Source organism: Thalassophryne amazonica, chromosome 8 (genome assembly GCF_902500255.1).
Source record: "Thalassophryne amazonica chromosome 8, fThaAma1.1, whole genome shotgun sequence".
Lineage (NCBI taxonomy): Eukaryota > Metazoa > Chordata > Actinopteri > Batrachoidiformes > Batrachoididae > Thalassophryne > Thalassophryne amazonica.
This window is the reverse complement of record NC_047110.1, coordinates 50,455,596-50,466,500: the sequence shown is the minus strand read 5'-3', so window position 1 is coordinate 50,466,500 and position 10,905 is coordinate 50,455,596. Positions and strand designations below refer to the sequence as shown.

The following is a 10,905-nucleotide window of genomic DNA, read 5'->3' as shown; positions in this document are numbered from 1 at the left end:
AAACAGTGGAGGTTGCATAATTAATGATAGTGCCATCAATAGCATGCTGTTTACATATTTTCTAAATATATTGGAAGGGGAAAATATTTGAATGTTTAAAAAAAATTGGTTACTTGAGATTGTATCCAATCACAAAACAAATGTCTGATTATAACGAAGCATCAAACAACAGTAGGACACGTGTTCCGTTGTCATTAACGGCCTGTCTCTCTGGGATCGATTAGCCGGCCTGTTGCTGACAGGTGGCTGCCTTAGCCCGCCCAGCTGCTGCTTTTTTTAATCTCCGCTGTTCTCACTCCGAGGTCGAGTTTTATATTTGAAACAAAGCAAGAAGAGCCGAAAGATATGTCAGAGGACGGCGAAGGAACGAGAACCAACGAAGAACTGCAGGTAAATTAAAATGTACCCAACTCCGCTCTGAGCTAGCATGTTTGAATGAGCGTTACCGTTAGCTGGAGAAAATTAGCGGGCAGTTAGCAACAAGCTAACGTCACCGATGACGCCAAGTAGCATTAAGTTCTTAAACTTGCAACAAGGAAAGAGCGTTTTCTTAAATTAATTCGTGGATAATGTGTAATACTAATTGTATCAGAATGTAGTTGTGGAAATCTGGTGAGACTGCAAACATCCTTGGAGTTAGATCATGGCGGCGTGCGTGCGTATATATATACACGCGTGTGTGTGTGTCTCTCCATTTCTCAAAAGCTGAGTTGACATAAGCATGAAATCAGTGTCTATTTCTTTTCTTCCCAATAGGAAATGGAAGACAAAGTAATTAGCCCAGAGAAAGCAGAGGAGGCAAAACTGAAGGCCAGGTATCCTCATCTAGGACACAAGCCCGGGGGCTCAGACCTTCTCAGAAAAAGACTTCATAAGGGGGTGTGTTTCAGATTTACTGGCACATTCAGAATTCAGACAGCGCTTGTGTGTTACAGTATTCTTACTTTCTCCCCCCCAGCAGCAAAAGTATTTTGACTCTGGTGACTACAACATGGCCAAAGCAAAAATGAAGAACAAACAGTTGCCGTCGGCCATGACGGAGAAGACCGACATCACAGGGGGACACATTCCAACGCCTCAGGACTTACCTCAAAGAAAGATTTCGATTGTGACAAGCAAACTAGCTGGTTGACCATTTTATGGTGTGTGTGTGTTTTTTTTTTTTTTTGGCTACCATTCCAGTCCACTTTATAGCTTTTTTCCCCCCCATTTAGTTTCACTTCTTGTATGTACCTGACAGGCACTGAATTTTCGCTAAGTTAATGCGAACAAAGAAGTAGGTGAAAATGTTTCTTAAAAATAAAAACCCGAAACAAATGACTTGTGTATTACAATCTAAATATAATTAAATGTTAATGGATTTTTTTAATTATTATAGCACTCACTTAAGACTTGTCTTGATGCAAATTCAGGAATTGTCTATTTTTGACAGTAGGTACAAAAGGGACCTTTTTGTCATCGTGGCAGATTCTTATAACTTGTAATGTCCACTACTTGAATTAACATGGATTTCTGTTGTATGTGTGATCTACTTCAGAACATTTTGTTCATTTGGCGGTATGTCTTGCGTTAAAAGTACTCCCCTGTTGTTTGGATCTACACATCTTTGGTTCTGTGCCTTCATGTTAGTCATAACTGAACTTCAGATGTATTTTAATTTAGTTGCATTGTTTTGCAAAGACTGCTGCTACACTGCATCTCGAATTCATTTCTAAAATTGCCTTAACAGCAGTTAACCATTGATCCTGTTGAGCGATATTTGCTCCCTCAGTAAGAATTTTGTGTAAAAGTTGCTTGAAGTGTCTGACTGGAACCGTTATGAATTTTACGGAACGATGTTGTCTTTACATGTCTGGAGTGTGCATGTGCATTTACTCTGCGGTCGGATTGTGCCATTTGTTTTGTAAATAAAGTAGTTTTGCATAATTTAAGTGAAGTCATTTGAGTATGTCATTAGAACTGTTGTAGCACACTTTAGTGAAAAAGAACCAAAATATCTTCATTCAAAGATTCTAGTTTTCTACTTAAAATCTATATATGTATGCTCTTCAACTGACTTGAGTTTTCTTTCACCATAAAAGCTAACATTCCTCCTGTTAAATGGAACAGGAAAGCTTATCTTAATCATCACCAATATTTGCTGATTTCTTCATTACCACGAAAATGAGTTTTTGAGTATTCCAAAATTTTTCATTATCCAATTAAAAGCAGCCGAGCATTTGAAAAGCAGGCTCCAGAGAATCAGTGGCGTTCCTAAAGTAAAAGCTTAACAGTCCAAATAGCTCTAAGTTTGTCAGTTGTGCTCTAAAACCAGATGGCGGTGGCACTCATAGACTGCAACATCTGCACCTTTTTAAATAGAATTTTATTTGATTTTGCATTTGCACAGTGTGAGTGAATTGGCGACTGGTCATCTGGGCATTTTGAGTGCTATGCCCAGGTCATGCCAAATGTTAGTTTTATGCCATAATGTTTGTGATTTTCCATAATCCATCTAATCACCATTAGCAGGTGGCAAACGGATCTGTTGAATATAATAGCATTTTTCATTGAACTGTTGCATCAAAGTTAACCCTCAATCTAACCAGTTCATCCTCATAATATTCTCCTTTAATACGGTATGTTAGGAAATGAGAGCATTTGTTGACTGTCTACACGGCCAGCATGGACTTCCCCAACTCCCAGTCATCTGCATTTTTGCTGTCCAAGCCCGATGCTGCTGTTAGCGCAGAGAAGATGCAATGCTTTTTCCATACATGTCTAAATGTATCAGAGCACGGTGGCTGTGGATGGGCTCAGTGTGTTTGCAGCCTCCGGGCTCGTGACGAGTCTCTGCTGCTCCTCAGGTGAGCGCGTGGCCACTGGGTGGCACACGAGACCATGACGTCATAGCACATCAGCGAAGCAGAAATCCTCCCAACTCGCTCAAAAAGTTCACGTTTTTCTGCTGTGGCAGACGGTAAAATGTTTCAGCCTGTTCTGTACTTCAGAAGAAAGTTTGTGAGGGCTCACTGACGACATGGCAGCGTCTGAACTTTACTCCAAGGTAGGAAAAAAATAAAAGTTCACCAGTAGATTACACTTTTCTGTATTTACCGTCAAGTTTCTAGCAAAATGTCTTGTTCCTACTCAAGTCGAGTTTTTTTTTCCTCTCTCTTTTTTTTAACCCGTCGTTGCTTTTATTAGTTAGTCTTTTGAATATTTCCAAGACAGCTGTCGGCCAGTTTATCATATATATATATATATATACACACACAAGGTTGGGTAGGATTATTTTGAAAGAATACATGTGGATTACATGTATGTATGTACATACATTTGGATTACTTGTAATCTGATTGCGTTTGGATTACATTTCAAAATAATCTTACCCAACCTTGTGTATATATATATATATATATATATATATATATATATATATATATATATATATATATATATATATGTGTGTGTGTGTGTGTGTGTGTAGCTGATTTATTTGTCAATAAAAAGGAAAATAACTTAATTCCATTGTGGTCCTCAGGTGTGGTGACACCACCTGAAGAGTTGAAATATGCAGATCAACAATGAAATCTTTTATCTTTATGAAATATGCAGATCAACAATGAAATCTTTTATTTTTAAACAGAAAATGGAGAGATTGATCAGCCACAATAAAAAATATCTGGGATATACACTGTTGGAGATTTTGCTTTGTTCTGTATTTCTCTTCTAAATGACCAGCATTTGTGCAGACTTGTGTTATTTCAAGAAATGAACACAAAGATGTGCGTGCGTATGTGTGTGTGTGTTTTGAAAATTCAATGTAACAGCTTGAAAAATTGGAATTTGAAGGTTCTGATGGGTAGTACGCTGGAAATGTTGAGCCATTTAAAATGGTCATATTGTGAACAGCTGTTTTGTTTTAATCTACCTTTGTATTAAAAATCTATGACGTCCAACAATTCTGGTGGTGTGTTCAAATTTCCACACATAATGTAAAATTTACATCTGAAATGACTGTTTTGTATTTTTGCAAAGCATGTTTAAGAATTCCATACACTTCTGCAGTGTATGACACGCCCATTGACCAAGTTTGTAGGAGAGACAATATCCTCCCTAAGGCATCCCCACAGGGTGCCCCGAGGGACACGGTCAAACGCCTTCTCCAGATCCACAAAACACATGTGGAATGGTTGGGCGAACTCCCATGAACCCTCGAGCACCCGATGGAGCATGTAGAGCTGGTCCAGTGTGCCGCGACCAGGACGAAAACCACACTGCTCCTCCTGAATCCGAGGTTCGACCATCGGTCGAATTCTCCTCTCCAGTACTATGGAATAGACCTTACCGGGGAGGCTGAGGAGTGTGATCCCCCTATAGTTGGAACACACCCTCCGGTCCCCCTTCTTAAACAGAGGGACCACCACCCCGGTCTGCCAATCCAGAGGCACTGTCCCCGATCGCCACGCGATGTTGCAGAGGCGTGTCAGCCAAGACAGTCCCACAACATCCAGAGACTTAAGGTACTCAGGACGGATTTCATCCACCCCAGGAGCCTTGCCACCGAGGAGCTCTTTCTAACCACCTCGGTGACTTTGGCCTGGGTAATGGATGAGTCCGCCTCTGAGTCCCCAGTCTCTGCTTCCTCTTCGGAAGACGTGACGATGGGATTGAGGAGATCCTCGAAGTACTCCTTCCACCGCCCGACAACATCCCCAGTCAGGGTCAACAGCTCCCCACCCGCACCGTAAACAGTGCTGGTGGAGAGCTGCTTCCGCCTCCTGAGGCGTCAGACGGTTTGCCAGAATCTCTTCGAGGCCGACCGATAGTCCTCCTCTATGGCCTCCCCGAACTCCTCCCAGACCCGAGTTTTTGCCTCTGCGACCGCACGGGCTGCGGCATGCTTGGCCTGCCGGTACCTGTCAGCTGCCTCTGGGGTCCCACCTACCAACAAAGATAAGTAGGACTCCTTCTTCAGCTTGACAGCATCCCTTACTTGCGGTGTCCACCACCGGGTTCGGGGATTGCCGCCGCGACAGGCACCAGAGACCTTGTGACCACAGCTACGAGCGGCCGCATCGACAATGGAGGTGAAGAACATGGTCCACTCGGACTCCATGTCTCCAACCTCCCCCGGGATCTGGGAGAAGCTCTTCCGGAGGTGGGAGTTGAAGACCTCACTGACAGAGGGTTCCGCCAGTCGTTCCTAGCAGACCCTCATGATACGTTTGGGCCTGCCAGGTCTGACCGGCTTCCTCCCTTCCCAGTGGATCCAACTCACCACCAGGTGGTGATCGGTTGACAGCTCTGCCCCTCTCTTCACTCGAGTGTCCGAGACACGTGGCCAAAGGTCAGATGATACGACTACAAAGTCGAGCATCGACCTCCGGCTCAGGGTGTCCTGGTGCCACGTGCACTTATGGACACCCTTGTGCTCGAACATGGTGTTCGTGATGGACAAACTGTGACTAGCACAGAAGTCCAACAACTGAACACCACTCGGGTTCAGATCGGGGAGGCCATGCTTCCCGATCACCCCCCTCCAGGTCTCACTGTCGCCGCCCACGTGGGCGTTGAAATCCCCCAGGAGAACAATGAGAGGGAGAGTGTGCAGCCGAGTGTGAAGCGTCCGGGATGAAAATCAGCACCTCCAACTCCGAGGCCATGGTTCTCGACCGGAAAAAGGTGCTTTGCCCTCTTCAGGTCGGTGGAGTGTCCTTGCCTCAAGTGGAGGAGTTTCTCGTATCTCGGGGTCTTGTTCACGAGTGAGGGACGGATGGAGTGTGAGATCGATAGACGATCGGTGCAGCATCTGCAGTGATGCGGCCGCTGTATCGGACCGTCGTGGTGAAAAGAGAGCTGAGTAGGGGGCAAAGCTCTCTATTTACCGATCGATCTACTTTCCAATCCTCACCTATGGTCATGAGATTTGGCTCATGACCAAAAGAACGAGATCGCGAGTACAAGCGGCCGAGATGAGTTTCCTCCGCAGTGTGGCTGGGCGCTCCCTTAGAAATAGGGTGAGGAGCTCGGTCACTCAGGAGGAGCTCGGAGTCGAGCCGCTGCTCCTCCACGTCGAAAGGAGTCAGTTGAGGTGGCTCGGGCATCTTTTCCGGATGCCCCCTGGACACCTCGCTGGAGAGGTGTTCCGGGCACGTCCCATTGGAGGAGGCCCCGGGGAAGACCCAGGACACGCTGGAGGGACTACATCTCTCGGCTGGCTTGGGAATGCTTTGGGGTTCCCCCGGAGGAGCTGGGGGAGGTGTATGTGGATCGGGAGGTCTGGGCGGCTTTGCTTGAGCTGCTGCCCCCGCGACCCGACTCCGGATAAAGCGGAAGAAAATGGATGGATGGATGGCATGACACCTGAACCCTCGGAGTTTTAAGTAAAAGAGGTTGCAAGGGTTCAAAATAAAAAAAGGAATGAGAACTAATGCACTGCATGCAGGTGTGGTGGCCAAGTGGTTAGTGCACTTGGTATCAGAGCAGAAGGTACCTGGTTCAAAACCCACCTCTACCATGTTTCTCCATGTAATGTGGAGTTGCATCAGGAAGAGCATCTGATGTAAAACCTGTGCCAATTCAAGTGTGCTGTGCAATTGCCAAATCTGCTGTGGTGACCCCGGGTGCAAACAAGGGAGCAGCCAAAGAATCTTGCTTACTAAACATAATCCAGTGCATCCAGAAAGTATTCCTTCCCTTTTTCCCACATTTTTAATGTTACAGCCTTAGTACAAAATGGATGAAATTCATTTACCCCACTTGGGGTAAATTCAATTTATTGGACATGATTTGGAAAGGCACACATGTGTCTACATATAAGGTCCCACACTACAGTGCATTTCAGAGCACAAACCAAGCATGAAGTCAAAGGAATTGTCTGTAGACCTCCAAGACAAGAGTGCCTCGAGGCACAAATCTGGGGAAGGGTACAGAAACATTTCTGTTGCGTTGAAGGTCCCAATGAGCACAGTGACCTCCATCATCCATAAATGGAAGAAGTTTAGATCCACCAGCACGCTCCTTAAAGCTGGCTGCATGTCTAAACTGAGCAGTCGGGGGAGAAGGGCCTTAGTCAGGGAGGTGACCAAAAACCTGATGGTCACTCTATCAGAGCTCCAGCATTCCTCTGTGGAGAGAGGAGAACCGTCCAGAAGGACAACCATCTCTGCAGGAATCCACCAATGAGACCTGTATGGTAGAGTGACCAGACGGAAGCCACTTCTTAGTAAAAGGCACATGGCAGATCACCTGGAGTTTGCCAAACAGTATCTAAAGGACTCTCAGACCATGAGAAACAAATTCTCTGGTCTGAAGAGACAAAGATTGAGCTCTTTGGTGTGAATGCCAGGTGTCATGTTTGGAGGCAACCAGGCGCCGTCCCTGTAGTGAAGCATGGTGGTGGAAGCATTATGTTATGGGGATGTTTTTCATCTGCAGGAACTGGGAGACTAGTCAGGATTGAGGGAAAGATGAATGCAGCAATGTACAGAGACATCTTGGATGAAAACCTGCTCCAGAGTGCTCTTGACCTCAGACAGGGGCGATGGTTCATCTTTCTATAGGATAATGACCCTAAGCACACACTCAAGATATTAGGAGTGGCTTCAGGACAACTCTGTGAATGTCCTTGAGTGGTCCAGCCAGAGCCCAGACCTGAATCTTATTGAACATCTCTTGAGAGATCTGAAAATCCATTGAGGTCAATTATAGCTCACCACAACCTATCCTTTCATTGCCATGCACATGATCTTCAAATCTATCTGCCTATGAGGACCAATGGAAGTGATGCATTGTCATCATTATTTAATTATATTTGTGATGTAAAACAGTGGCTGTCCTAAAACCTCCTCTACCTTAATGATAGTAAAACTTCATTGTGTTTGTGTGTTCTGGCATACCGAATGCAGTAACACCAAACTTGGTGTTGTGTGGGCCGCCAGAAGAGGAGGTACTGCTGGCCCACCACCAGAGGGCGCCCTGCCTGAAGTGCGGGCTTCAGGCACGAGGGGGCGCTGCCGCCTTACAGGAACAGCCGAGGTGACAGCTGTCACTCATCAACTATGACAGCTGTCACCGATCATCTGCACTTCACCCTGGATAAAAGCAGGATGACACCTCCACCACGTCGCCGAGATATCGACTTCTTTGAGAGGTAACTTTCTCTGCCTGTGTTGATTGATTCCAAGAGCTATTGTGTTGCAGCTGTCTACTCAGAGGACCGGCGTGGGTCGCAACTGTTTCGTCCTACTTCCCACCAGATAAGTACTGAGACAGGAGCTGCACGAGTGTGTGTTGAGGTGGAGGTGGAATTCCCACCGTTATTGTTACGGGGTGTATACACACCCACACTTGACTGTCTTTGTTCTCCGCCAGCAGTACCAGATCCGACACGCTGAGATGGTGGCCACCTGGGGACTTCGGGACTTGGCGGCTCCAGTATCCTTCGGGTTCGGTGGCGGTGGAAATCGTGTGGTTCCGGTTCATCTCCAGACGGACGTCTCCTATCGTCGAGCCTGCCCACACGACACCTTCATTCATTGACTTGTATCTATTCTATAATCTGCTGTGTGTGGTTGTGACATTCACAACAGTAAAGTGTTCACATTTAACTTCCTCTATTGTCCGTTCATTTACGCCCCCTGTTGTGGGTCCGTGTCACTACACTTTCCCAACACTTGGGTGCTCTGGCTAATTATGTAAAACCAGCTCTCAAGAATTTGGGAGTGATACAGTTGGATGCAAAAGTTTGGACACCCCTGATAATTTTCATGATTTTCCTTTATAAATCAGTGGTTGTTTGGATCAGCAGTTTCATTTAAATATATTATATAGCAGACAAACACAGTGATATTTGAGAAGTGAAATGAAGTTTATAGGATTTACAAAAAGTGTGCAATAATTCTTTAAACAAAATTAGGCAGGTGCATAAAATTGAAAATACATCAATATTTAGTAGTTCCTCATTATGCAGAAATAACAGCCTCTAAACACTTCCAATGAGAGTCTGGATTCTGGTTGAAGGTATTTTGGACCATTTCTCTTTACAAAACATCTTCAGTTCAGTCAGTTTTGTTGGTTTCCGAGCATGGACAGCCCACTTAAAATCACACCACAGATTTTTTTTTTTTTTATAATATTCAGGTCAGGGGACTGAGATGGCCATTCCAGAACATTGTACTTGTTCCTCTACATGAATGCCATGTAGATTTTGAGCAGTGCTTAGGGTCATTGTCTTGTTGAAACATCCAACCCTGGCGCACCTTCAACTTTGTCACTGATTCATGAACATTGTTCTCAAGAATGTGCTGATATTGACTGGAATCCATGTGACCCTCAACTTTAACAAGATTTGCAGTACCTGCACTGGCCACACAGCCCCACAGCATGATGGGACCACCTCCAAATTTTACTGTAGGTAGCAAGTGTTTTTCTTGGAATGCTGTGTTCTTCTTCTGTCATGCATAGTGCCCCTTGTTGTGTCCAAATAACTCAACTTTTGTTTCATCAATCCACAGCACCTTATTCCAAAAATGAAGCTGGCTTGTCCAAATGTGCTTTAGCATACCTCAAGCGACTGTTTGTGGCATGTACTCCAATTCGCATGGGCGAATTGGAGACTCGGCTCCGCACCTTGGAAAATCCTACAGCGAGCCAGGCCCCTGTAGTTGGTGTGGACCAAGGTAGCTTAGCCGCCGTTAGCTGTCCCCCAGCAAATCCTGAGCAGCCGGGAAAGCAGGCCGGCTGGGTGACTGTGAGGAAGAAGCGTAGTTCTAAACAGAAGCCCCCTGTACACCACCAACCCGTTCACATCTCTAACCGTTTTTCCCCACTCGGCGACACACCCGGCGAGGATCAAACTCTGGTTATTGGCGACTCTGTTTTGAGAAATGTGAAGTTAGCGACACCAGCAACCATAGTCAAATGTCTTCCGGGGACCAGAACAGGCGACACTGAAGGAAATTTGAAACTGCTGGCTTACGGCTAATCGTAAATTTAGTAAGATTGTAATTCACGTCGGCAGTAATGACACCTGGTTATGCCAATCGGAGGTCACTAAAATTAATATTGAATCTGTGTGTAACTTTGCAAAAACAATGTCGGACTCTGTAGTTTTCTCTGGGCCTCTCCCCAATCGGACCGGGAGTGACATGTTTAGTCGCATGTTCTCCTTGAATTGCTGGCTGTCTGAGTGGTGTCCAAAAAATGAGGTGGGCTTCATAGATAATTGGCAAAGTTTCTGGGGAAAACTTGGTCTTGTTAGGAGAGACGGCATCCATCCCACTTTGGATGGAGCAGCTCTCATCTCTAGAAATCTGGCCAAGTTTATTAAACCCTCCAAATTGTGACAATCCAGGGTTGGGATCAGGAAGCAGAGCGTTGTAGTCTTACACACCTCTCTGCAGCTTCTCTCCCCCTGCCATCCCCCCAATACCCCATCCCCGTAGAGACGGTGCCTGCTCCTAGACCACCAATAACCAGTAAAAATCTATTTAAACATAAAAATTCAAAAAGAAATTAGGACTGCAAGCAGTCATATACGGGCCCTCGTTCCGCGCGACCGCCTACCCAGGCCAGTGGGTGCCCTTGTGACCACATGTGGGCATGTGCATGCAGGGGTAACCACTCATCACACAGTTAAAATTTTAAACAAATCACACAATGCATCAAGGAGTTATGACATGTTGATTGTTCATCCACTAGGGGGCGCTCAGTGTACAAACAGAGGGGCTGGGTGTGTTCAGGGGCCAACTGTCATCATACATGTGAAGTTTCAAGTCAATCAGGCAAAGCATGAAGGAGTTATCATGACTTGATTTTCTATGGCAAAGGGTCAAAATGGCGGCACCATAGTGGCCACACCCTTCAACATAGAGAAAAGCTTTCGATAACTTTTGTTCAGTATCATCTTTGGATGCTGTC

The 10,905-nt window shown here is 45.5% G+C and overlaps 2 protein-coding genes across 4 annotated transcripts in view; both read left to right on the top strand.

The window, feature by feature from the left end:
• The first annotated feature begins 236 nt into the window (after positions 1-236).
• Positions 237-1,443, top strand: arpp19b (cAMP-regulated phosphoprotein 19b). 2 transcript variants are annotated; one of them, XM_034176197.1, is made up of 3 exons: positions 237-390; positions 757-879; positions 962-1,443. In XM_034176197.1, exons 1-3 carry the CDS (start codon positions 346-348, stop codon positions 1,130-1,132), a joined length of 339 nt encoding a protein of 112 aa, XP_034032088.1. In that variant the 5' UTR covers positions 237-345; the 3' UTR covers positions 1,133-1,443. The 2 variants fall into 2 exon arrangements, with proteins under 2 accessions (XP_034032088.1, XP_034032087.1); XM_034176196.1 differs by having other exon boundaries at positions 959-1,443.
• Positions 1,444-2,892: 1,449 nt separating this feature from the next.
• LOC117515577 (unconventional myosin-Va-like) overlaps positions 2,893-10,905 on the top strand; it is an 83,685-nt gene continuing 75,672 nt past the window's right edge. For both annotated transcript variants that reach the window (XM_034176195.1, XM_034176194.1), the window contains exon 1: positions 2,893-3,046. In XM_034176195.1, coding sequence (XP_034032086.1) covers positions 3,020-3,046 — 27 coding nt within the window. In that variant the 5' untranslated portion in view covers positions 2,893-3,019. The remainder of the gene's footprint in view (positions 3,047-10,905) is intronic.